At 43.3% G+C, this 27,573-nt stretch overlaps 1 protein-coding gene across 2 annotated transcripts in view; it reads left to right on the forward strand.

The window, feature by feature from the left end:
* KCNK10 (potassium two pore domain channel subfamily K member 10) overlaps positions 1-27,573 on the forward strand; it is a 131,111-nt gene that overhangs the window by 55,258 nt on the left and 48,280 nt on the right. For both annotated transcript variants that reach the window (XM_036882416.2, XM_036882417.2), the window contains exon 2: positions 2,235-2,569. In XM_036882416.2, the coding sequence (XP_036738311.2) occupies positions 2,235-2,569 (335 nt within the window). The remainder of the gene's footprint in view (positions 1-2,234; positions 2,570-27,573) is intronic.

Consider the following 27,573-nt stretch of genomic DNA (forward strand, 5'->3'; position numbering starts at 1 on the left):
GTAACAATTTGCCACAAACTTAGTGGTTTAAAATGACACAAATTTATTATTTTACGGTTCTGGAGGCCAGAAGTTCAAAATCTGTCTTATTGGCCTGAAATTAAGGTGTGGGCACAGCTCTATCCTTCTGGAAGGACTAGGAAAATCTGTTCCTTGTCCTTTTCAGCTTTTAGGAGCTGACTGCATCCCTTGCATGGTGGCTCCATCACTCTTACCTCTGCTTCTGCCTTTACATCTCTTTCTCTCTCTGATCCTCACACCTCCTTCTTACAAGGACCTTGGTGATTACATTGGGCCTACCCTGTATAATCCAGGATAATCTCCCTATTGCCAGATCCTTAGCTTAATCACATCTGCCATATAAGGCAACATATGCATAGGTCCCAGGGGCTAGGATGTGGACATTTTTGGGGGTCATAATTCTGTCAGTCACAGGGGGAGCAGGGGCAGAAAGAGGGCGTGCTTCCGGAAGTGGTATTTAACCCCAGATTTAAGGGTCAGAGGTGGGTGAACACGGGGGCAGGGAGGCATTTAGGAGGCTGTTGGACTGGTCCAGGTAAGACGTGATGATGGCTTGGATGAGGTTGGTGGCCACAGGGATGGTGAGAAGCACAAGGACTGAGATGCTGTGAGGCAGTCAAATGAATGGGAAATGAGCACAAGGGTGAAAGACGGCTGCCCTGGGCAAGGCTTACCATCTCAGTACCCACCAGGGCGAGGAGGAACCTGAATGTGGTATCTTTAAGGAAGGTTTTGCAAGAACACAATGTCCTGGATGCTGATCCTAAATCTTAAATCTTTCAATCAGAGATTCCAGAGAATTTCATGTTCAATAAGTTAGAGGGAAATGTAACATTTTATGTTTTTCATCTGGAAGAATAATATTCAACAGAAGGCTGCTGTTCAGCTTGGTTTCCAAAGAGAAAAGCTGATTTTGAGGCTGTAGGACGAAAGGCAGATATTTAGAAGCGTAGATTCCTCACGGTGGCCAACCCTTCTGCCAAGTGTCATCAGGCTCCCTGGCATTTTGAACAAGGAGTGTTTATTTACCTTGGTTTCCCAGGCAGAGATTGAGCCATTTAGTTCATGAGTGGGATTGTTTGCCCCACTTAGGTAATTAGGTTTTTCATCTCCTAATACCTTATTTACACAACAGCCGGGCTGCACCATGACAGAGGCCATAAGCATTAGTATAATCAAGGCAGAACAAAATCGAAGTGAAATAGCCGTTCACTGCCGCAGAAGACAGATTTCTGAAATACGTGATAGCATTACGTGTACCACACAACCCCAAACTTCCTGCCATTCCAGAGACGCCACCAGTTCAACATATTTATTTCCAGGGTAATGAAATTGCCCTTACGGAGACCAGAGGCCTTTGAGAATTCTATGTGTTCTGAAAACCAGGGGAAATTTCCTTTCCCCTGGCTGCTTATTGGAGTAAAATAGAAGAAAGATTCTATTACTGCTGTATCAGGAATGATGACATCTAAGTCATCACATTTCTCTTAAGAAATACATTTAGGATCTATTCTTTCATTCTCATTTTTTCCAGAAACCAAGTTAATTGGCATGTAATGTTGCTCATTGTTCCTTCTCTCCTTCTCTACCGCCACCTTTCATTTTTTTCGTGTTTAGTAATCTTTGGAAACCCAAACTTTCTTTACTGTTCCTAATATTTGACTCCTCTCTCTTCTAGCGAGCTCACTTAGTTTTTTGGTGACCACAGTCCTGGATAAAAAGGACTTTTAAACTTGCTAAAAGCTCATCTCCGCTCTTGGTATCACTCAGTCCTTGGGCACAGTAGCTGGGTATCCGTCTCTAATTTTTTCCTCCCCAAGTTGAGTGATACAGCTGTTTTTCAAATATGGTAGTTTGTTGTGCCGTGTATCTTACACATTGTTTAAACAAGGAAGGTAAGGGAGGAGGTGAATTACAAATCACCGATAAATGGCTTTCAACTTTGGACTCTGGTAGAGAAACATAAGCATTTCAAACTCAGTTCCTAACTTTTTTTTTTTTAAATTAGAGCTCCTGGTGCTCATTTTTTTTTAGAACTCAAACGGGCACCTAGCAACTGATCAAGTCCCCTAACTGCAGGCACGGTGAAACAATTTTTAATCCTCACATTTGAAAGCTGTCTTGAGAAAGACATCTGTGCTTTGTTTCTGACAGTTTTGTGTTTCATACTGATAAACAAACTCTCTCCTCCTCTCGCCCACCCCGTTTCTCAGTGGCCATTCCGGCAGCCGCGCCCCCCGTGTGTCAGCCCAAGGGTGCCACTAACGGCCACGCCCCGGCCCCACGCCTCTCCATCTCCTCCCGGGCCACGGTGGTAGCCAGGATGGAAGGCACCTCCCAGGGGGGCCTGCAGACCGTCATGAAGTGGAAGACAGTGGTGGCCATCTTCGTGGTCGTGGTGGTCTACCTCGTCACGGGCGGTCTCGTCTTCCGGGCGTTGGAGCAGCCCTTCGAGAGCAGCCAGAAGAACACCATCGCCTTGGAGAAGGCGGAGTTCCTGCGGGACCACGTCTGCGTGAGCCTCCAGGAGCTGGAGACCTTGATCCAGGTGAGCGGGCAGTGGGCCGACCGCACAGCAAGCGGTGGGGAGAGAGGACAGCGTCGGTTCTGTCTTTCCGGCTCACTGAGTTTTGCCTTTGCCTAAGATGCCCCTGACGGTCAGGGAAGTCCTCTCCCGCAATGGGACGTTTGAGCAGAGACCTCAGAGAAGCCGGAGAGTGAGGCATGTGACCATGCGGGGAAGAGGGGCTGCACCTGTACCCCTGACGGGGGCGCGGGCTGTGTTCTGCGTCTCCTGCTCATGCAGCATCTGGCGAGAGGGCTTTGCATTTTCAAATTCAAGTCCACCCAAATACGCTGATTGACTTCCTGATTCTGAAGCTCTGCCGTGAGATGTAGTGTCAAGAGGTGCCCTAGGAGCCAAGGAAAGGTAGACTTTTAAACAAGCAGGGATGGATTCGGCTATCCAAGGTCAGTGAGAATGGAGTAGAGAAAAGGCCACTAGATGTGGATTGGGGAGACTGTTGGTGATGTGGGAGGGTCGTTTTGGTGGATTTGTGGGGATGAAATAATAAGGAGAGCAGTTAAGAGTGGTGATTAGGGTTGCTGTTTTCAAACACTTACTGTGTTGGGCACTTTGCTACAGCCCTTACATATCTTGGATGTTAAGGAAAAAACATCCATAAATCATGGAGGCCGAGGACTTTGGGTGCCACTGAGAGAAGCAGGGCAGTGGAAGCTGGGTGGTGGCAGCCTTGGCAGGGGTGAACTGTGGCTGGGAAGGCCATGGGAGGCAGAGTCACCTCAGGCGGTGTGATAGGGGGCATGAGACAGGAGGCTTGAAAAGTCTGGGAAAGGCAGAGATTGCTGAGTCCCAGGAGGAGGAAAGGGGAATGGTTGGGAATCCAATTGGAGGGCTTCCCCTCATTGGTGAGGGAGCATGGCTGCCTCTGAGGCTGGAGTTTGATTTCCTATCCTGCACACCCTCCCAAACTACCAAGGGTAGGTCACGGTGGAAGGCGGTGACATTTACGGAGGCGAGGGAGAGCCTCATCTCTCTGGGGTTCTAAAGTTTAGAAGGCAGGGAGATGGAAAAGATGGCTTCCTCAATTCCTTCTGGCTGTAGGATTATCTGCATTAAATTCTAATAATTACAACAACCAGGATTTCGCAGGATTTGCAATTCTGGGCTGGCTATGTGCTTATTTCAAACTACACTGATAAGGTAGTGGACTCCTGAGGTTCTGATGTGGAACCGTCAATAACAATTGTACTCTTTTAAATTAGTTTTGATAATCTGACTTGACTCTTAAAGAAATAGAAACACATATTTTTTTCTTGAGAATACATATGATTTCATACCCACACCGTACAATTCTTATTAAAAACTAAAACTTTAAGATGCAAAAACAAAAGGGCCATGTTTCATATCACTTTTTTGTATGGCCTTGTCTTTTCTTTTTTCTTTCTCTTTTCATGAGAAAGTGCTACCATATTTGTGATGATGAGAGAGTTGTACTAATTCATGGCAGATTGAAGGCCTAGAATGCCATAGAGAATGGTGGCAACAATTCTGGAGTAATTTTAAGTAACAATGGAATTGCATTTACACATGTTGCTGTGTTATGTGGTGAGATCTGTTATGTTTAGTTGCAACACATATAATCTAAGAGGTGGTCTGAACTGAATTTGAATTCATGCTTGAATTTTTCCCTCTGTATAGAGTGAGGTCTTGAGGAAAGGGATCATGTCTTACTATCTTTGCATCCATGTATAACCTATGCATTTCTTTGCTCCTAATTATTTCCCAATATAGAAATGCTTTTGGAATGAGATATCAAAGTAAATCTGTAACACTGGGGATGCCACCAGATATGTGAGCTTGTTTATTCATTCAGCATTTCCATATTGCCCATTCCTTGGCCTTCTTCTTTATTAAACAGCTCAGAGTTCAGAATGAACAGGATGGAGGAGTGTCGAGATTCTAATTCTGGTGCTGCCATTAAGATGCATGTTCTGTTTAGACCTCAAAAGTCTCTGTGAAATGAGTTTGTGTGTGTGTGTGTGTGTGGGCACGTGTGTGCCTTAGGATCATTTTTATAACAATTAAGAAACCTACCCTTTATTAGGCATCTGTTATGAACTAGGCCCTTTATAAATCTCATTTAATCTCTCCAGCAACCCTCTAAGTTGGTATCATTATGCCCATTTTATAGGTAAGGAAACTGATACTAAAAGAGGTGAAGAGCTTTCCAGCCACCAAGGTGGCAGAGCCAGGATTCAAAGTCAGGTCTGTCTGACTCCACCCTGGCTCGCCCGATGAGTCTACAAGACCTTTAAGTAGTCTTGCTTTATTAAAATGTAACTTTCTCTTAGTCATTTGCTTTGTGTTTAATGCTTTCCAGAATTTTCGTAGAGTCAAAAACACTGGAATTCTTGGCAATGTTTTAGCAGAAAGCACTTCCCTATTTCTTCTCCCTGCACCCACTGAGTATCAGTCCTGAACCTGGGATACTTTCAGGTCTCCATCTACTGTGATGTCAGGATTTATACTCGGGTTTATCTGTACTCTTTCTCACAATATAGGTTAAGCAGGTTGAAGTGCTGAATCTGTATCAATCCAGAACCAAATCGTATGGTTTGCCCTTCATTGATTCCTTCATAGGATGAAAATGCCCACACCTATGGACCAGAGAAGCATTCCCTCACTTTATGCCTCTGAGCAGTACTCCATGTAGTGCTCATAAGAAACACAGTTTTGGGGAGGGTTTTCAGTGTGGTGTGTTCAAAGTTGGAAAAATAGTATTATCATATTCTCACTAAAGTTTGAAAGGAGTGGTAAAAAAACTTAGATCAAAGGTGTTTATCTGGTAATGTCAGGACTCTTGGCTGGACTGAGTGAAACCCTTATAAAGCAAAGCTGGAAGATGTAATTCATGCTATTAATAAGACAAACAAAGTACCCTGAACAGCATAAGCCCTGTGAATTCCTGGATCGCTTAAAACAGCCATAGCTGGGAAGGGATTTTCCAAATAATTAAACCACTGTATGGCATACCGTGAGACTCTGGGGTAGACCTATGGGCCACTGTGCCTGGCCAGATTGCTGTTATGGATGAGACTGTCTCAGCCATTAACTCATTTTTAAATTGTTGTTGAACTCCTGTTGTATCAGGTAACACGCTAGGTGTTGGGGCTGGAAAAAATGAGAATAAAATACACCTTGACAAAGTTACTAATCTCTGTGATCCAGTTCCAATTTTTATAAAATGTGCCTAAAATCTCATCCTTTCGTGTTGAGAGGATCAGATTCTATAATTCATGAAAAGGGCTTTGAACCGTGCTTGGTGCAAATTAAGTGCTCAAAAAAGGATAGATTATTGCTGCTTCCAGGACCTCAAGGGTTTTAAGCAATGTCTCTTAAAGGGGAGGGCATTTGCCTTCAGGGGTCATCTGGCAATATCTTGGGATATTTTTGGGTGTCACAACTGTGGAGGTGTCATAGGCATCTACTGAGCGAGGCCAGGGAGGCTGCTGAACATCTCACAGTGTGCCCAGCAAAGGCCCTCAGCACAAAGAATCATCTAGTCTAACAAGTCAGCAAGTTGAGAAACCCTGGAGGAAGAGGAGTGTAAACCAGTAACTAAAATTCACTCGAATTTGGTTGTTTTTCCTAGTTCTATTGAGGTACAATTGACATAACATCACTGTGTGAGTTTAAGGTATACAGCATAATGGTTTAACATATATTGTGAAATGTTTACCGCAGTAAGTTTAGTTAGCATCCATCATCTCATATAGATACCATAAAGAGAAAAAGCAAAAAAAGAAAAAAAAACAGTTGTTTTCCTTGTGAGAACTCTTCAGATTTATTGTCATAATAACTTTCCTATGTATCATACAACAGTGTCAACTGTAGTCATCACATTGTACCTTTTATATCCCTAGTATTATTTATCTGATAACTGGAAGTTTGTACCTTTTAACCACCTTCCGCCAACTCCCTCTTTCTCAACCCTCACCTCTGACCTTTTTCTATGAGTTTATTTTTTTCTTAGATTCCATATACAAGTGAGATCATACAGTATTTGTCTTTCTCTGACTTATTTCACTTAGGGTAATGACCTCAAGATTCATATAGGTTCTTGCAAATGGCAGGATTTTCTCATTTTTTACAGTTGAATACATTCTATTGTATATATGTTCCCAACTTTATCTGTTCATCTATTGATGGACACTCAGGTTGCTTCCGTGTCTTGGCTATTGTAAATAGTGCTGCTATGAGCATGGAGGCACATACATCTTTTGAAGTTCGTTTTCATTTCTTTTGGCTATATTTCCAGAATTAGGATTGCTCGTTCATATGGTAGTAGTATTTTTAATGTTTCTGAGGATCCTCCATCCTGTTTCCCGTGCTGGCTGTACCAAGTTACATTCCCACCAACAGTGCATAGAGGTCCCTTTTCTTCATTTCCTCTCAGCGCATGTTAACTCTTGCCTTTTGATGCTGGCTGGAAGGGAGCTATTTGAAGTATGTGAAAAATGAGAACCCCAGTGAGGCAAACAGAGGTCAGGGAAGATTCTGTGGCTGGATTTGGGAGCTGGATTAGGCTCCTTTAGTCCCTACAACGAGTCTATGAGGACAGTCTTTGGTGCCCATTTATAGATGAGAAAATTGAGGCAGCTGGAGGTGAATTTATATGCCCACTGTCACCTGGTTAATAAGTGGAATCTCTTGGATTTAGTCCTGGACAATCTACCTACCTATCCCAGGCTCTCAACCACCATGCATTTGAACAGCAGTGTGGGATACAGGAGGTTGATTCTGTAGGCTGTGGTGATGGGCACCCTGACAGCTCGCGTGGTCTGTGGAGGGAGCAGGTGGTCAGTGTGGCTTGAGCTGAGAGGCAGGGGGTAGGTGGCATCAGATGAGCCTGGGGAGGGGGAATATGGCTGGATTTGGTGTTGCCCAGGGGGCCTTGCTGAGGAGTTTGGGCCTTATGCCATGGAAAGTGGGGAGTCACTGAAAGATTTAAGTAAGGCAATGACATGATGGAAATTTTCTGTTGAAAAAATACCTCTTTTAGCAATGGGGTTGTTGAGTTGGAGGAAGGAGAAATTGGAGGAATGGAGACCATTAGAAGATTATTGCAGCATCATAGGTGAGAGATGCTGATGCAGAGAAGGGGTCATGCTTAAGAGACGAACAAAGTAAACTTGAAAATGACTCATTCTCCATCCAGCAAAGATTTCTGGAGTGCTTGCTCTGTGCTCCACATCCCTGTTCAAGCAGAGGCCACATAGGCCGCACAGACTGGAGTTTACCTTCCCCTGTCAAATCTCTTTCCCACTTATGGGCTGTGTGACTTGGTCACGTAGGGGAGCCACCCCAGCCCTCAGCCTCCCGTCTGTAAAATGGAGACAATGATACTAGTGTCAATTTGTTAGGGTGGTCTGAGGATTAAACCAAAAAACTCCGTTTCTTTTAGCTCTTGTGATCGTTTGTTAGGGAAGGAAGAAAACAAGAAACCAGAAAAGCCCTAAAGTATGTGCATCCTTAATTCTGCTAAGGGAAAAGAGAAAAGACCTCCTGAAATGCCCTTTGGGGCTTTAAATCCTAGATTTTCTAATTGACAAATTTTCTCCATTTGCTTCTACTGTTCAAGTGTAAAGTCCCCTTTACAGAAATTGCTGCCCCGAGCGCTGCCTTGGGCTGCTGACCCAGGAATACTGTGTCTTTGAGGCTTGAGCCCAGGGAAGCAACATAGCAGGTTCCTGTTCCATTGAGACTGCTTGCCTGGCCACCTGGATAATCATCTTTGCCCCAGGCTTTGGTGGAGGTGCTCAGCCTCAGACTGGTTGAGTAGATGCTGATGCTGGTTCCCCTGAACTGTTCCTCTGTGTGGTTGGAGGCACATTTCAGAGAACCTCAGGGACCCCGAAGGCTCACGCAGCCCCCACGGAGCAGGTCATCCAAACAATGGGATGACTAGACTCCACAGTGCGACTGAGGGAAAGGGGCCTGCGTCCTCTGCACCTGATGGCTCTTTATGCCCTGTGAGGGGCGGGGATCTTCCAGTTTGGTGCCTTGGGGCAGCACCTAATCAGAGCTGGGCCTCAGCAGCAACCCAGAGAGGACATGTAAGGCCCAGCCATCCCGAGAATCTTGCCCCTGAGATGATGGGAGGGAGGCGCAATGATGGTCAAAGGGGGATTTCTAACAAATAGCGACCACTCATTGGTTGTTTACTTTCTACTGGGCACTGTTCTAAAAGCTTCAGCCATGCAGCTCATTAAACCCTTGCACAAGTCTTCAGGTAGGTTCTGCCATCATCATTCTATTTTCTGGGTGATCAAGTGAATTCTAAGAAGTGGAGTAATTTGCCCAAGGCCACCCAGCCCACCAGCGGTTACACTGCGGCTTGAGCCTTAAGAGGTCCGACTCTGAGCCTGCACATCTAACTGCTATGTTGGTCCCTTGGGCTGGTGATGACTGCCCCCTTTGCTAAGTCTGGGTCTCTTCTGAAAGCTTTTACTCCAAGAGAAAGATGAGGGAGGAGAAATTTTTAAGGACACGTGTGCTGTCTGACATGGTACTGTTCTCCAGAAGTGGACTATTGTATTGTCAAAGACGGGGTGTCAAGGTAGGGAGGGGCATGGGCATTAGGGCCAGGTGGACCCGTTTCTGTGCCCCACCCCACCCCACAGCTCCTTCTCACACTGCAGGGGCGGCCCAGTCCCTCCTGCTCAGGATATTGGGAGGAGTGACTGAGGTCATCCACATAAGGTGCCTGGCAGAGTGCCTGCCATGTAGTTGGCATTTAAGGAACAAGTATCTTTTTTCCTGTGTCACCTTTCTTCTCCAAAATGAAGTGCAGGGAAGGGAACTGACTATGGAAAGCAGCAGGTGCAGCATTTGTTTGGCAGTGGAATTAAGTTAATTGAATATTTTTGAAGTCAGTTTCTTTGAACTTGATTGGACAGTCACTCCATACCCAAAACTTCTTCATCCACGATACTCTCTTATCTTCCACAATTGCTTATTTCCCCGGCCCAACGCCACTGCCTTAGGAACTTCTGTTGTGACTAGTCTCGGAGAAAGCAACAGCACATCATCTTCTGGAATCCTCAAGGAATCAAGCCCGGAGGCGGCCTCGTTGGCTGGCGGGACAGAGGGTGTGCAGTCTGCCTGGAGGAGGAGCTGGAGCCGCGTGTTTCAGGGTGTGAATCCTTTGATGTTTTCCGACTTGGGATGTCTTCAGCACAGCTCTTGTGGTCACAAGGTCTCTCAGGTGACAGCCATTTGAAGGGAGGGGTGTTGTACGGAAGTGGGTTGAGTGTTGGTTGAGGGACCCACCAGGGAGGAGTGGGATTCTCCATTCTAAGTGCCTAGTTGTAGGTCCAGCAAGGAGGAGTCCTTTCTCACCAGAGAGCAGCCCTGGGGCAGCCTGTGCAATCCCCCAGGGAGAGCAGTTTACCTTGCTTCCTAGCAGGCTGACTGTTTTTCCTGGCATACTTCAATCTTTGCCTCAGCAAGTTACCATTGACAGTCTGTTTGTGTGAAGGGAGCCTGAGGCGTTCATCTGCCCGGCAGGGGCTGGGTCTGGAATTTCCTGGAAGTCTGAGCCGTTTCAGGGGGTGTCCTTTCTCATCCTGTGCTGTCTCCCCCTCCTTCACTGGTTCTGTGACATTTTACATAGGTGAACAAGCCCTTTTGCCACTGGCTTTCACTCACGACGCCTTAGGGATGTTTTTTTCTGCTAGTAAATGATTGGAGTTTTAGATGCTTTGCTCAGTACTCAAGCATACTGACTCATTTCACTGGCTGTGCTCTTCGGGCCTGACTCTACCACGCTGTGGTGGAGGAGGAGACAGTTTAATATATGGGCAGCTGCATGAGAGGTCTTGGTACAATGCTGTGGTCTTGGGTGTGGAAGTTTGATGTTGTCATGGTGACCAAAGCTGTCATTCTTCAATAGGGGAGGGCCAGCGGTCACAAGCTGCCAAACCATTCTCTCCAGAAGCAGATGTTGGTTAACTTGCATGACCCATGGCTATGACATTTCCCAAGGCTGTGACACTTACCATTCTCTTCTTCTTCCAAGTCCCTAATCACTCACTCATTCATTCACTCACTCATTCATTCAACAAATTTACTGATTGCCTTCTGTGCTCAATACTGGAGACATAATGGCTAAGAAATACAGACATGGTCCCTGATCTCTTGGAGCTTATAGCCACAGTGGTCAAATATCTCAGTTTTTGTGATTCTGGGTAATTATTAGTAGCATCCCTTTCTTTCTCAAAAGTGTCCTCATTTGAAAGAAATATTATATGGTCACTCTACTGATAGGTAGTGGGAAAGGCCCATCTTATACATATAATCATGCAAATAAGTATAAATAAAACCAGGATGAACGCTGGTCAAGGAAAGGGAGATAAGAGTTGTGGGGCCCGTGAGCAGGAGAACTGACTTAGTAGGATGGGATTCCAGGCAGAGGGAGATGAGTGCAAAGGCCCTGGGGGAGAAGGAAGCCCAGATGTCTGAGTACTTGAGAGCAAGAGTGTCTGTGGCCAGAGGTCAGCAAAGGGGATTTGGTAGGTGATTAGACAGACTGGAGACCGGTGGGGGCCAAACCGTGCAGGGCCTGATGCTGGCTTTATCCTAAGAGCAGGGGGAAGCAATGGCTGTGTTTCAAACAGCTGGGTGACGTGATCTGATCAGTCTGTACATTGCCATTTTGGACCCTCATATAAACCCAAAGGGTAGCAGTGGAAGTTATGAGCTGATTTTAAGTCATTTGTTCATTCAACCACCAAACATTTATGGAGTGTTAGCCGTGGCACTCTGCTAAGTGTTATGCTCTGGATTTCTGAACTGATTTATCCTCAGAGATGCCAAAACTCAAGTCCTCGGGGAAGCCTCTGTGGACCCTCAAGGAGGGTGGTGCTCCACTCGGCCTCTCAGCATTAAGCACTCACATTCACCTCTACACTTAAGAGACTCTGCTAAGTGATCATCATTTGTCTCATCTGTCAGCTCCTCGAGGTTCAGTCTGTCTTTTACTGATGCCCGGCACAGGGGCTGCCTCATAGGAGATGCTTACGTTTTGAGGGATGAATGAATGGTGCTTTTTAGGTTTGTTTTGGAGATCAGGAGCACTTCATTTAGAACCTGTTGTACATCTGAAACTAATACAATATTTTACATAAATTTTACTTCAATAAAAAGAAAAAGAACTTTTGCAGGAGCAATGCAGAAAATTATTTTGTTTCTGTGCAATAGAAGCCCTTTCTTTTCAATCTGGTTGCCAAGAGTACTTCTCTCAAATCATCTTTCTGCTTCTTTATGCCTGAGCAGTTTCCCTCGGTGTCTGTAGGTAGCAAAGCTTTACATATTAGGTATGTGATCATTTTGAGGCAAGTGTGGCGCCTGGGATATTTATTCAACAGCGTGTGGAAATCTTTGCTGTGAGTCAGAGTGCCAGAGACAAATAAGCCTTCCCTTTGCCTGCCTGGGGCTGTCCCTTCTTCCAAGCAGTCTTTTGTGCAGAAAGTTTAGGCCAAGGCAGCAGGTGACCTTTTCTGAGTATAGGTCCAGGTTCTTTGTGCCCAAGGGCACAGCTCTTTTGGGTTGAAACAGCTCCCTCCTGGCTGTTGCCTGAAGTCAGAAGTATTGCCCTTTCTCCAGTGAAGCGGTCACGCAGAAGATTGTTCAGTGCATTCAAGATTAGGCCTGCAGCCCCTGGCCTGTCTCTACAGGCCTCCACTTCAATATTATTATTGTTTTAATCCCCTGGGCTGTTGATTGCATCACTATTTAATGAAGAAGATCTAAAGCTTTTAAACCAGAAATTAAAGGGCTAATGGAAATTGGCACACCACTGAAAAATGGATTTGCAAATGAGAATTCAATGTTCCAAAAAAACCCACCCATAAAAATAAAACAAACACTGAGAAATGAATGCCATGGTGTCCACATTTATATACAAATGTGCTGGTGTTTGCTTCTCATTTAAAGTGAAGCAAAAATATTGTTTAATGAGATTTTTGATGGTGTGTGGCTTGTACAATTATTTTCATTACTTATAATCAAATGTATTCATTTAGATAAATATTACACTGTATGCCAGTCATGAAGCAGTGCTGTGTTAGGCTCTAGTGATTAGGAAATAATAAGAAAAGATGCAAGATGCCTATTCTCTGTCCTCCAGAGGCTTGCAGTCTAGTAATAACTGTCTCAGAAACTAACACTTGCAAGGTGTTCACTGTGGCCAGGCACTGCTCTACATGCTTTGTGTATATTCAGTCATTTAATCTTTGCAATGATCCTTTGCAGTCATTGCAGCCGAGGAATGGAGAAGGTCAGTAACTTGCCCAAGTTGAAGCAGGAGGCAGAACTGGGGTGTGGATAGAGGCAGTCTGGCTCCAGAATCTGTGCCTTTGAACCACAATGCTCTCCTTCCAGTGGGGACTCACGTGTTCTGGGTGGAGGCCAGTGTGACTGGTGCTAGAAAACAAGGAAACACATATTTCACAGAGCCAAAGTCTGGGACTCAACCTGTGGGACCCCAAAAGGACCTTCCTTCCCCTGTGAGGAGGTACGGAGAGCAATGATTACCTGTCACTTGTGCTCCAGGTAGGCATGGCTTTGAGTCTTCACACAAGGTATTGAGGCTGGATCAATATAGTCTGTTTAAAACCAAAGAACGTGAGTTATCGTTCAGGGCTGCAGTTCTGAGGAGCCTCTCAATGTCTATTGATAACATATATTTTCCTGTCCTAGCGGAATTGGGCAGCACAGATGGAGGGCTTGCTCATACAGATTAAGTTTTACTGAGTAAGGAGGATTTAAGCTTGCATTCTTTGGAAAATGAGGACAAGAAGTACAAATTCCTACTTTTCTAGATCTTTTTCAGGTGGAGGAAGGTGACATAACATGTGAGCTTTAGAAAAATGTTGGCAAACTGAACAGCGAGTTATCTGTGGGAGAAAGGAGAAGGCCAGACTCAAGTATGGACTTGTAGCCAGTCCCAGATCTGCCACTTACTACAGCTGTGGGCAAGGTACTTCTGTTTCCTGCGGTCTCATTTACAAAATGGGAATAATAATACAATTTATTATTCCAGGGTTTTTGTGAGGGCTGAAGAAGACAAGAAGGTGCACTGCAAATATTGACTTCTTTGATTATTTTTTGTGAATATTCTGAAGTTTTCTTAGATGTCTCTGGGATTGTCTCCACTTCATTGTCTGCCTCCACATCCAACTGTGCTCCTTAGAGGGAGCACTGCTAATAGGTGCTGACACATTCTCTAAGAGGGCACAGGAAATGAAATATTATATGGAGATTAATATCGAACCCTCAAGAGCAAGAAAGAGTCTAAGTAAATAGCTACAGCCAAAATAAGACAGCAGAAGCATCTTTTTTTCATGATGTTATTAATCATCTGTTAAATTTCAGGGACTCTCCACTGTGGGGGCAATGAAAGGAATGGCAATCTTTGATTTAGCTCCCATTGCAATAAATCAGAATTCCTGTAGCTGCTTTTGTAGCCTGGTAAATTCTCCCCTTACCCCCCACCCCAGAAATTGGATACATTCATCTTTGATAGATGAATCTCAGGTGCAGAGATACCAGGACATACATCAAACATTCTTCTCAGGACCAAGGGTGATTTTTTAACATCACTTGGCAAATTCGTTACTCAGTCTGTAGAGGCTGAGTCCCAACTGAGACGAGAGGGTGATATTTCAGTTCTTCTGGGAGCTTATTGATCTTTGCAGAGCATACACATATATCCCCGCCTTCTTAGTGGACTTGATGCCTTCCTTTAGTTTAAATGTTCTCTTATTTGTCCTTCTGGGTAGTCCAAGAGAGAGTAAATGAATTCCACATGGTAAGACACAACTTTGAAGTTAAAGAGCTCTCCTAAATATGGCTTGATCCTACATGGCAATATTTAAATAGGTCAGTCCTTAGTATATATCCAGGTGCTGTTGAATTGAGTTTTAGAATATTTCCTCCCCCACGAAGAATGAAATAGTGGTAGCAAGAAAAGCCCCTTGTCTAAGACCATAGGCTCTGGTAGTACAGTCTAGCTCACCTTGGGTTTCTCTCTCTTATTTTCCAAACAGATGCTCCACTTGTCCTGTCCATTCTGCAGGTGGCCATCTCTTTAAATTTATAACCAGACTGTTAAGTTCTGATGACAGCCTGCTGCCTGGCTTCCCTGGGGATCCGAGGAAAGGCCAATATTTGCACATAACTGGATACTTAGGATGGCAGGAAAATAAACACCATCATAATATTCACCACGGCCCTGAAGGTGCCTCTCTCTTTGCTTCTGTATGGTCTGGCTTGGTTTTTGTGAGTGTTGATTTGTGGGAGACTGTGCGGGTGTAGGAAGGCCAGCCCACTCAGGCCCCTGCAGGCTGTCCGCTTCGGTGGGAGGCGAAGGCACGGCTGTGTCCGTTCTCCTTCCCTTCTCCCTCTGCCTCTTGCAGACACTTGGGGGGTCCCAGCCTGGGTGGGAGCCAGCGCGCACTGCAGAGGTGGTGAGCTGAGCCAAGAGGGTCAGGGTGGGGAGAAGGAAGAGCACCGAAGGTGGAGAGAAGCTGCCTCTCCAGCCTTTAGGATGACGATCTTCCTGCTGGCAGTTCAGTAGCGTCCGCTTGCTCACTTTGCTGTGCACTGTACGCGTGACCTGGGCAAGAGGTTTCCCTATTCTGTCTCACGTGGCCCATGCCTGTCACTAGTAAGTGCTCAGAGAGGACTCCTGTCGTTATTAATATTATTATATACAAAATGACAAGACACACTGAGTCAAGTCATACACCTTTTTAAAAAGTCCTCTACCTTTTTAACAACCCTGCAGGGAAGGGTCCCTCATTTTATAGATGCAGAAGCTGAGGCTCAGAGAAGTTGAGGAACTTGCACAGGCTGAACATTTGCCGCTTTGTCCACAAACTTCCTCCGGGGTAAGAGTAATATGCGAGGTGTGTATATTCTCTACCTCTCTGTCCGGAGGCAGAGGCTTCTTGGAATCAGCCCCAGGAGTGCCTTGCTGGGGGTGGCTCTGCATTTCCTTTCTGATGCCCTCCCATTGACATTTGCTGTTGGAGGCATGATGATATATGGCCTTGCACTTGGATGCAAAACTGCCCCTCCCCCAGCACCGCACATTCACTTCCGCTGCTGTGAAATATTTATAGGTGAAACACTTCTGAAGCAGGAGAAATAAAAAGCAACTGTGGCAAACAAATTAATACCATACTTCTATTTCTTACCTAAGGCCCTTCCGCCACAAATGTGCAAGGAGGTGGAAAGATACTGCTATCATCCTGTTGCTGGGGTTTTGAATCATTAGGGGCACTTTTGAGTTGTAAAGAATGTGGTCTGCCGATTGCCTTTCTCTGTCTCACAGGGTTTGTGGCTTTCCTTCTGTCCATTAATGTCTGAAAGCATGTTCATTTTTAATATATTTATGAGGCCACTCTTCACACCCACCCCCTCCCTCATTCTGCCTCAAACCCTGGCTAAATATGTACTTCGTAAGTCTCTGTGCTGACCATGCCCTTTCGGGACTAAGAACACAGACACACAGCCACCTCTGTGCTCTCAAATGGGGTCCTTTCCTTTTGTCCCAGTGACATAAGCTATTCATAAAGTGACCATACATCCTGGGTTACACCTGTCCTGTGGTCCCAGCATAGTCATTAACAGAGTCCCTTTTTGCCCTGCAAGTATCCTGGCTTACACCATAAATCAGATGATCACCCCAGCCATTAGTGTCCATGCATATGGCAGCAATCAGTTGTATTCTTCAGCTAGTCTCAGACAAGATGAGTTATTGTTGTTCCATCTTTGTTTGTCTTTCTTTTTGGTGCCACATAAGGAAACAGGGAAACAGGTTATCTCACTGAGTACACAGATCATAGGAGAAAAGCCACAGACAGTCAGTGGTCCTCTGTGGGTCACCATTCATTCCCCTGTAGTGCTAACCCTCTTGATGGTAGCTCTTGATGTCAGGAATAGTGATTTATGCAGCTGGGCACTGCCTTATGGGATTACGGCACTGGTGGGAAGGGTTTGGTGGGGGGGCTTCTGAGGGATCATTACCTCCTTTCTTCTCTCTTCCCTTCCGTCAACCTCAGGCACCTCACTTTCAGAGAGGCTGCAGTTTCTGTTACACCTTAATCCTAAGGCAGGGTGGGGATGGGGAGGATGGAGAGAGAGAGAGAGGCAGGAAGAGAAACAGATTCTTTTATTTATTTGTTTTCCAGATCTATTGATGTATAATTGACCTATAACATTGTATAAGTTTAAGATCCACAACGTTATTGATTTGAAACATTTATATATTGTAGAATAATTACCACCATAGTGTTAGCTTACACCTCCTTCGTGTCATGTAACTGCCATTTCTTTCTGTGAGGTGAGAGTGTTTAAGATCTTTCCATGAGCTTTGAAGTATGTAATGCAGTGTTACTGGCTATAATCGCAATGCTGTGCCTTAGATCCCTGGAAGTTATTCATCTTGTAACTGGTAGTTTGTACCCTTTAACCAACATCTCTGCACTTCCTCTACCCCCAGCCGGTGGGAACCACCTTTCCAAGTCAGCGCTTCCCCACCTTACATCCTCCTCCTCTTTTCCTCCCCCCCCCCACTCCTTTTTTGTTCTTCAAAATAAACTCATTGTATTTCTTTTCGTTGGGTTACTTTCTTTTGTTTATCTGATTCTACAAAGAAGTAAATTGCATGTGCCTAAATTAATGTTTTTATTTCGTTCATTCATTTATTATTGATTTAAGCATTCACTCATGAATTGTTTACTGGGGACTTGGGTGGGTGCTGGAAATTTCAACTTAGAGGCGACAAGGGAAACTCAAGAAGAGGTGGAATTAAATCGTGAAGTGATGCCCCCTTATCTACAGTAGCCTTTCCCTGAAGCTTGAAACTCTCATATTACAACTAGTATGTTTGTGGTGGGGAGAATCCTCATAAGACTTTTCTGAACTTGATATTGGTTGAATTTGTAAGTGAATGTGTGATACTCACTGAGTCTGAGATCGCGGCTTAAAATAATGCTCATGTTGGTTGAATCTTTACCCTGCAACTGACCTTTTAAGCCAAACCGTACACCAGTTGCATCATTTCCTCATCCATGTGTTCAGACATTTCTAATGGGCTGGCTGGTTTATCTTCACTTTTATAGCCTGAAGGCAGAAAAAAAAACCCATAAAAATAAGGGCATTTAAGATATTTTATCTGGGTTCAAACAATTAAGATCATTGTAAAATACCTTAGAAAATTAATAAAGTTAAATGTATGAACTCAGAAGTATTCTTGTTGAGTTAAAATGATGCTATTAATTCAAGTGATAACAGTCCATTTATACCGGGTTTTTCTTGTATGTGTATAACCCAAGTTGGCTGATTCATTTTAATTCTGGTGGTTTCCTGGGGTCTTTCTGACTCATCAGATCCAGGCAGAATCAAACCTTGTTGCCAGGACTGGGGTTTGTCCAGTCCTTGCAAAGAATTTGGTGACTTGTTGGAAGCCTTATTTTTCTCTTCTCACTTCTGGTTCCAAATCTTGCTCTGGCCCTAGCATGCCCATAACAGCCCTTATATTTAATTTCCACAGAACCTCCTCCCCGAGGCATCTGCATTAGTTGTAGCCCACTTTACTGAAGATTTGGGGAGTGAGAGAGGAATTTACATCACAGTTAAAAAGCAAGTTAAAACGGGATACCAGGCGGGCCTGCTCTCCAAAGTCCCTGGTGTTGCGCCACTGGAGCATGAAGTCCCTGTGTGTCACATTGACACTCCTTTCTCTCTTTTTCTTTCTTCTCTTCCTCCTTTCTCCTCTTTCCTCTGTTCCTTCCCTCTCAGGGTATACAATCCATCTTTCCCTACATTTATTTTATTTATTTTTTTTTTGAGAGGGCGTCTCCCATATTTATTGATCAAATGGTCGTTAACAGTTAACAACAATAAAATTCTGTACAGGGGACTCAGTGCACAATCATTAATCCACCCCAAGCCTAATTCTCATCAGTCTCCGATTTTCTGAACCACAACGAACAAGTTCTTACATGGTGAACAAATTCTTACATAGTGAATAAGTTCTTACATTGTGAACAGTACAAAGGCAGTCATCACAGAAACTTTCGGTTTTGATCACGCATTATGAACTATAAACAATCAGGTCAAATATGAATATTCGTTTGATTTTTATACTTGATTTATATGTGGATCCCACATTTCTCCCTTTATTATTATTATTTATTTATTTATTTTTAATAAAATGCTGAAGTGGTAGGTAGATGCAAGATAAAGGTAGAAAACTTAGTTTAGTGTTGTAAGAGAGCAAATGTAGATGATCAGGTGTGTGCCTGTAGACTATGTGTTAATCCAAGCTAGACAAGGGCAATAAAACATCCACGGATGCAGAAGACTTCTCTCAAAACAGGGGGGTGAGCTACTAAACCTCACCTCTGTTGGTCCCCAATTTCTCACCTGATGCCCCCCCCGCGACTGTGCCTGTCTTAGGTTGTTCCTCCCTTGAGGAATCTTACCCGTCTCTGGCTAACCAGTCATCTTCCGGGGCCATACAGGGAAATGTAAAGTTTTGGTAAGTGAGAGAGAAGCAATATTCTTTGAAAAGGTTAGCTTTTTACTTCTTTGCATATTTATGCCCTGTGGCTTCTATGCCCAGCATTTGTCTTGAGGTATCTTTACCACTTGGAAGAATTATGATACTCGGTAAATTCGATATGAGGCACGAATTCTATTTAAGGGTTGTAATTAGGAAGGAAGAAGAAAAGCTATAGAAGTAGCAGATGGAAGAAAACATGGGAAGATTGATTATTTCTTTGACATATCTTCTTGTAGAGTAACTTAAGCATGTATAGGTTTTAAACTACTAATTAAATTGCGCACACACATTAACATAATAGGAATACAGCTACATAACCAAAGCAGACCTACAATTACCAGCCATCTCCAGTGAAACCAAGAAAACCAGTTAGGCACCCTGAGCATTTGTGAAAACTTATCTATGATATGATGGATATTGTCTAACTGAATTTGAATAGTTTGAGAAAAATCAGACAATTTAAAACAACACATTCCTGGGAACTGTTCACATCCCATATGTTCTTTTAACAGTAGATAGTCTGTAGTTGTAAGATTTTGGAGCACTACAATTTGCACTTCTCCTAATTCTTGGTTGAGTTCCAACAGTATAGATCCAGTCAAATTTGTTGTTTTACTGTATGCACAGGCCAGCTTAGATATCTCCCCCTTCATTCCAATGGCAATTCCAGGAACCAGTGGGATGAGTGCAGCTACAACTGCAACAGCGCCAGGATCTTTGTTGACATTTTTTGATGATCATCTTCTGGAATGGCACTTCCAGAGTATGTTGATGTTGGAACTTCTTCTTCTTATTGTATCTTATTTCATTTTCTGAGTAGCCAAATTGGACTTTGATCCTCTATATAAACACAAACAGACCCTTTGCCCACACTTTGATATGCCCTTTATACCACTGTGAAGAATGTATTGGAGGTCACCACACAGGCACTGCTTTTTTTTTTTTTAAGAGAAAGGAATATTATCAGAAAAATGTACTTCCATAGCTGATCATCTGACACCCTTTAAATGATCAAAATTAAGGATATTTAAAGCATGCATTAATCGTTGATTTACAGTTTGTTTTATCCTATCAGGGAGTAATCCCCCTTTATTTTTTTCTTTTTTCTTTTGTTATCATTAATCTACAATTACATGAAGAATATTATGTTTACTAGGCTCTCCCCTATACCAGATCCCCCCTATAAACCCCTTTACAGTCACTGTCCATCAGCATAGCAAAATGCTGTAGAATCTCTACTTGTCTTCTCTGTGTTGTACAGCCGTCCCCTTTCTCCCACCCCCCCATGCATGCTAATCTTAATACCCCCCTTTGTCTTCCCCCCACTTATCCCTTCCTACCCACCCATCCTCCCCAGTCCCTTTCCCTTTGGTACCTGTTAGTCCATTCTTGGGTTCTGTGATTCTGCTGCTGTTTTGTTCCTTCAGTTTTTCCTTTGTTCTTATACTCCACAGATGAGTGAAATCATTTGGTACTTCTCTTTCTCCGCTTGGCTTATTGCACTGAGCATAATACCCTCTAGCTCCATCCATGTTGCTGCAAATGGTAGGATTTGTTTTCTTCTTATGGCTGAGTAATATTCCATTGTGTATATGTACCACATTTTCTTTATCCAATCATCTACTGATGGACACTTAGGTTGCTTCCAATTCTTGGCTATTGTAAATAGTGCTGTGATAAACATAGGGGTGCATCTGTCTTTTTCAAACTGGAGTGCTGCATTCTTAGGGTAAATTCCTAGGAATGGAATTCCTGGGTCAAATGGTAAGTTTATTTTGAGCATTTTGAGGAACCTCCATACTGCTTTCCACAATGGTTGAACTAACTTACATTCCCACCAGCAGTGTAGGAGGGTTCCCTTTTCTCCACAGCCTCGCCAACATTTGTTGTTGTTTGTCTTTTGGTTGGTAGCCATCCTTACTGGTGTGAGGTGATACCTCATTGTAGTTTTAATTTGCATTTCTCTGATAATTAGCGATGTGGAACATCTTTTCATGTGTCTGTTGGCCATCTGTATTTCTTTTTTGGAGAACTATCTGTTCAGTTCCTCTGCCCATTTTTTAAGTGGATTGTTTGTTTTTTGTTTGTTGAGGTGGGTGAGCTCTTTATATATTTTGGACGTCAAGCCTTTATCGGATCTGTCATTTTCAAATATGTTCTCCCATACTGTAGGGTTCCTTTTTGTTCTATTGATGGTGTCTTTTGCTGTACAGAAGCTTTTCAGCTTAATATAGTCCCACTTGTTCATTTCTGCTGTTGTTTTCCTTGCCCGGGAAGATATGTTCAAGAAGAGGTCACTCATGTTTATGTCTAAAAGGTTTTTGCCTATGTTTTTTTCTAAGAGTTTTATGGTTTCATGACTTACATTCAGGTCTTTGATCCATTTTGAGTTTACTTTTGTATATGGGGTTAGACAATGGTCCAGTTTCATTCTCCTACATGTAGCTGTCCAGTTTTGTCAGCACCATCTGTTGAAGAGACTGTCATTTCCCCTTTGTATGTCCATGGCTCCTTTATCAACTATTAATTGACCATATATGTTTGGGTTAATGTCTGGAGTCTCTAATATATTCCACTGGTCTGTGGCTCTGTTCTTGTGCCAGTACCAAATTGTCTTGATTACTATGGCTTTGTAGTAGAGCTTGAAGTTGGGGAGTGAGATCCCCCCTACTTTATTCTTCATTCTCAGGATTGCTTTGGCTATTCGGGGTCTTTGGTGATTCCATATGAATTTTTGAATTATTTGTTCCAGTTCATTGAAGAATGTTGCTGGTAATTTGATAGGGATTGCATCAAATCTGTATATTGCTTTGGGCAGGATGGCCATTTTGACGATATTAATTCTTCCTAGCCATGAGCATGGGATGAGTTTCCATTTCTTAGTGTCCCCTTTAATTTCTCTTAAGAGTGACTTGTAGTTTTCAGGGTATAGGTCTTTCACTTCTTTGGTTAGGTTTATTCCTAGGTATTTTATTCTTTTTCATGCACTTGTGAATGGAATTGTTTTCCTGATTTCTCTTTCTATTGGTTCATTGTTAGTGTATAGGAAAGCTACAGATTTCTGTGTGTTAATTTTGTATCCTGCAACTTTGCTGTATTCTGATATCAGTTCTAGTAGTTTTGGAGTGGAGTCTTTAGGGTTTTTTATGTACAATATCATATCATCTGCAAATAGTGACAGTTTAACTTCTTTACCAATCTGGATTCCTTGTATTTCTTTGTTTTGTCTGATTACCGTGGCTAGGACCTCCAGTACTATGTTAAATAACAGTGGGGAGAGTGGGCATCCCTGTCTAGTTCCCGATCTCAGCGGAAATGCTTTCAGCTTCTCGCTATTCAATATAATGTTGGCTGTGGGTTTTTCATAGATGGCCTTTATTATGTTGAGGTACTTGCCCTCTATTCCCATTTTGCTGAGAGTTTTTATCATGAATGGATGTTGAATTTTGTCAAATGCCTTTTCAGCATCTATGGAGATGATCGTGTGGTTTTTGTCTTTCTTTTTGTTGATGTGGTGTATGATGTCGACGGATTTTCGAATGTTGTACCATCCTTGCATCCCTGGGATGAATCCCACTTGGTCATGGTGTATGATCCTTTTGATGTATTTTTGAATTCAGTTTGCTAATATTTTATTGAGTATTTTTGTATCTATACTCATCAGGGATATTGGTCTGTAATTTTCTTTTTTGGTGAGGTTTTTGCCTGGTTTTTGTATTAGGGTGATGTTGGCTTCATAGAATGAGTTTGGGAGTATTCCCTCCTCTTCTATTTTTTGGAAAACTTTAAGGAGAATGGGTATTATGTCTTCTCTGTATGTCTGATAAAATTCTGAGGTAAATTCGTCTGGCCCAGGGGTTTTGTTCTTGGGTAGTTTTTTGATTACCATTTCAATTTCTTTGCTTGTAATTGGTTTGTTTAACTTTTGTGTTTCTTCCTTGGTCAGTCTTGGAAGGCTGTATTTTTCTAGGAAGTTGTCCATTTCTTCTAGGTTTTCCAGCATATTGGCATATAGGTTTTCATAGTAGTCTTTAATAATTCTTTGTATTCTTGTGGAGTCTGTCGTGATTTTTCCATTCTGATTCTGTTGATTTGTGTTCTCTTTTTCTCTTAATAAATTTGGCTAGAGGCTTATCTATTTTGTTTATTTTCTCAAAGAACCAGCTCTTGGTTTTGTGGACTTTTGCTATTGTTTTATTCTTCTCAATTTTGTTTATTTCTTCTCTGATCTTTATTATGTCCCTCCTTCCACTGACTTTAGGCCTCATTTGTTCTTCTTTTTCCAGTTTCAATAATTGTGATGTTAGACTATTCATTTGGGATTGTTCTTCCTTCTTCAAGTGTGCCTGGATCGCTATATACTTTCCTCTTAAGACTGCTTTTGCTGCGTCCCACAGAAGTTGGGGCTTTGTGTTGTTGTTGTCATTTGTTTCTATATATTCCTTGATCTCTATTTTGATTTGTTTGTTGATCCATTGATTATTTAGAAGCATGTTGTTAAGCCTCCATGTGTTTGTGAGCCTCTTTGCTTTATTTGTACAGTTTATTTCTAGTTTTATACCTTTGTGGTCTGAAAAATTGGTTGGTAGAATTTCAATATTTTGGAGTTTACTGAGGCTCTTTTTGTGGGTTAGTATGTGGTCTATTCTGGAGAATGTTCCATGTGCACTTGAGAAGAATGTATATCCTGTTGCTTTTGGATGTAGAGTTGTATAGATGTCTATTAGGTCCATCTGTTCTACTGTGTTGTTCAGTGCCTCTTTGTCCTTACTTATTTTCTGCCCGGTGGATCTATCCTTTGGGGTGAGTGGTGTGTTGAAGTCTCCTAAAATGAATGCATTGCAGTCTATTTCCCCCTTTAGTTCTGTTAGTATTGGTTTCACATATGCTGGTGCTCCTGTGTTGGGTGCATATATATTTAGAATGGTTATATCCTCTTGTTGGACTGAGCCCTTTATCATTATGTAGTGTCCTTCTTTATCTCTTGTTACTTTCTTTGTTTTGAAGTCTATTTTGTCTGATATTAGTACTGCAACCCCTGCTTTCTTCTCACTTTTGTTTGCCTGAAATATGTTTTTCCATCCCTTGACTTTTAGTCTGTGCATGTCTTTGGGTTTGGAGTGAGTTTCTTGTAAGCAGCATATAGATGGGTCTTGCTTTTTTATCCATTGTATTACTCTGTGTCTTTTGATTGGTGCATTAAGTCCATTTACATTTAAGGTGACTATTGAAAGATATGTACTTATTGCCATTGCAGGCTTTAAATTCGTGGTTACCAAAGGTTCAAGGTTAGCCTCTTTAGTATCTTACTGCCTAACTTAGCTCTCTTATTAGGCTGTTATATACACTGGAGATTCTTTTCTTCTCTCCCTTCTTATTCCTCCTCCTCCTTTCTTTATATATTGGGTGTTTTGTTCTGTGCTCTTTTTAGGAGTGCTCCCATCTAGAGCAGTCCCTGTAAGATGTCCTGTAGAGGTGGTTTGTGGGAAGCAAATTCCCTCAGCTTTTGCTTGTCTGGGAATTGTTTAATCCCACCATCATATTTGAATGATAGTCGTGCTGGCTACAGTATCCTTGGTTCAAGGCCCTTCTGTTTCATTGTATTAAATGTATCATGCCATTCTCTTCTGGCCTGTAGGGTTTCTGTCCAGAAGTCCGATGTTAGCCTGATGGGTTTTCCTTTATAGGTGACCTTTTTCTCTTTAGCTGCCTTTGAAACTCTTTCCTTGTCCTTGATCCTTGCCATTTTAATTATTTTGTGTCTTGGTGTTGTCCTCCTTGAATCTTTTCTGTTGGGGGTTCTGTGTATTTCCGTGGTCTGTTCGATTATTTCCTCCCCCAGTTTGGGGAAGTTTTCAGCAATTATTTCTTCTAAGACACTTTCCATCCCTTTTCCTCTCTCTTCTTCTTCTGGTACCCCTATAATATGGATATTGTTCCTTTTGGATTGGTCACACAGTTCTCTTAGTATTGTTTCGTTCCTGGAGATCCTTTTATCTCTCTCTATGTCAGCTTCTATGCGTTCCTGTTCTCTGGTTTCTATTCCTTCAATGGCCTCTTGCATCTTATCCATTCTGCTTATAAATCCTTCCAGGGTTTGTTTCATTTCTGCGATCTCCTTTCTGGCATCTGTGATCTCCCTCCGGACTTCATCCCATTTCTCTTGCGTATTTCTCTGCATCTCTGTCAGCATGTTTATGATTCTTATTTTGAATTCTTTTTCAGGAAGACTGGTTAGGTCTGTCTCCTTCTCTGGTGTTGTCTCTGTGATCTTTGTCTGCCTGTAGCTTTGCCTTTTCATGGTGATAGGAATAGTCTGCAGAGCTGGGACGAGTGACGGCTGGAAGAACTTCCCTTCTTGTTGGTTTGTGGCCCTCCTCTCCTGGGAGAACAGCGGCCTCTAGTGGCTCATGCTGCGCAGCTGCACGCAGACAGGGTTTCTGCTTCCTGCCCGGCTGCTACGGAGTTAATCTCCGCTGTTGCTGTGGGCGTGGCCTGGCTCGGGCAGCTGCTCCAAAGTGGTGGAGTCGCGTTGGAGCAGGAGCTGCTGGGAGGCTATTTATCCCCATAAGGGGCCTCCCTGCTCCCTGCAGCCCAGGGAATTAGGGTGCCCAGAGATCCCCGGATTCCCTACCTCTGGACTAAGTGTCCCACCCTGTCCCTTTAAGACTTCCAAAAAGCACTCGCCAAAACAAAACAAAACAAAACAATATTTAAATAAATAATTAAAAAAAAAAAAGCCGCTCACTTTTCTTTGTCCTCCAGCGCTGGCCTCAGGCACCTTAAAGCCGGTCTTGCTGCCCTGTTTCCCTAGTATTGGGGTCCCTGTCCCTTTAAGACTTCCAAAAAGCACTCACCTCAACAAAACAACAACAACAACAACAAAAAAATGGCCGCTCACTTTTCTTATGTCCTCCGGCGCCAGCCTCCGGTACCTGCTCCCCGTTCTTGCTGCCCTGTTTCCCTAGTATCCAGGACCCCACGCATGCACCGTGTCTGCGCTCTGGTGCGGATGGCTGGGGCTGGGTGTTCAGCAGTCCTGGGCTCCCTCTCCCTCCTGCTCCGACTCCTCTCCTCCTGCTGGGACCTTGGGGGAGGGGCGCTCGGTTTCTGCCGGGCCGGGGCTTGTATCTCACCCCCTTCGGGAGTCGCTGGGTTCTCGCAGGTGTGGATGTGGTCTGGATGTTGTCCTGTGTCCTCTGGTCTCTATTTAAGGAAGAGTTGTCTTTGTTATATTTTCATAGATATATGTGGTTTTGGGAGGAGATTTCCGCTGCTCTACTCATCCGCCATCTTGGCTCCGCCCTCCTATTTATTTTATTTTTAATGCAGACAATTAAGATCTCACTGGCTCCAAAAGCCACATGAAGTTTGGTACCTCTATTTACATCTCAAGCCAGTGGTCCCTTGTGGAGTCCCTTTTGCCTAAATTCTTGGATATGGGTAGACTTGCTCCCTCGCTTCTGTTTGGAGGCGAGAGTGGAGGTGGGGAAAAGGAGTGCTAAAACGAGAGGAAAGGGTGAAACCATGGCTTTGGGCCAGTCAGGGGTGAATGCTGTCTTCTCCACTTCCTTGTTGTGTGACATAGGGCAACTTACTTAACTTTCCTGAGCCTGTTGCCTTGTCTCTAATGTGGGATAACATTACCTCCTTGCAAGTTTTATAGGAAAGCATTGAATATTGTACAAATTGAAGAAAGGATAAAATGGAATAACGCTCTAAAGCCCCTGGCTCCATGCAGACACTCAATAAATGTTAGTTTCCTTTCCTTTCAACATAAACGCTTTCCTTGAGCTACATATGTAAACATGAAGTATTTATAAATTGCATACTTTGGAACAAAGGAAACTTGGAAAGGACTCTTACTTTGGATTTTTCGATGAGCAAATCAGCATTTGCTTGCCTTTGCTGAGAATCTGAATTTTAATATGTAGTGCTGGGTCTGCTTCTGATGTCTGTGGGCAGTTCTCTGCATAGTGAGACTTGATTGAACCCAAACTCTCTTTACAGCTTCAGAGAAGTTGTAAGTATTGGGTATTGAAGCTGTGTTTGAGACCACCTAAGTGACTGAGGCCTGGCGCTGTCCCTGAGGTATTATTTCCAGGTGGGTCCATCAGAGCTGAACAGGTAATGGGGATAGAACACTTGTTAAGGCCTGTGGTTTGGTCTGGCAGCACTCACACAGCTCTCTGAAAATGGATATTTTACCAGCAGAGAGGACTCACCATCTGCTTCCCTCTAAAGCAGAATAGAGCATAGCCTCTGACAAATACGTGAAAATTGTTAATTAGGCTGATTAAACATTGGCTAAGACATCCCATGCAGCTAGATTTTAAATTCTGGGGTTCCAGGGTTTATGTTCGAAACAGTGGCCAGCATGGTATTTCGTGTT

The sequence above is a fragment of the Manis pentadactyla genome, chromosome 11 (genome assembly GCF_030020395.1).
Source record: "Manis pentadactyla isolate mManPen7 chromosome 11, mManPen7.hap1, whole genome shotgun sequence".
In the NCBI taxonomy this organism is placed as follows: domain Eukaryota; kingdom Metazoa; phylum Chordata; class Mammalia; order Pholidota; family Manidae; genus Manis; species Manis pentadactyla.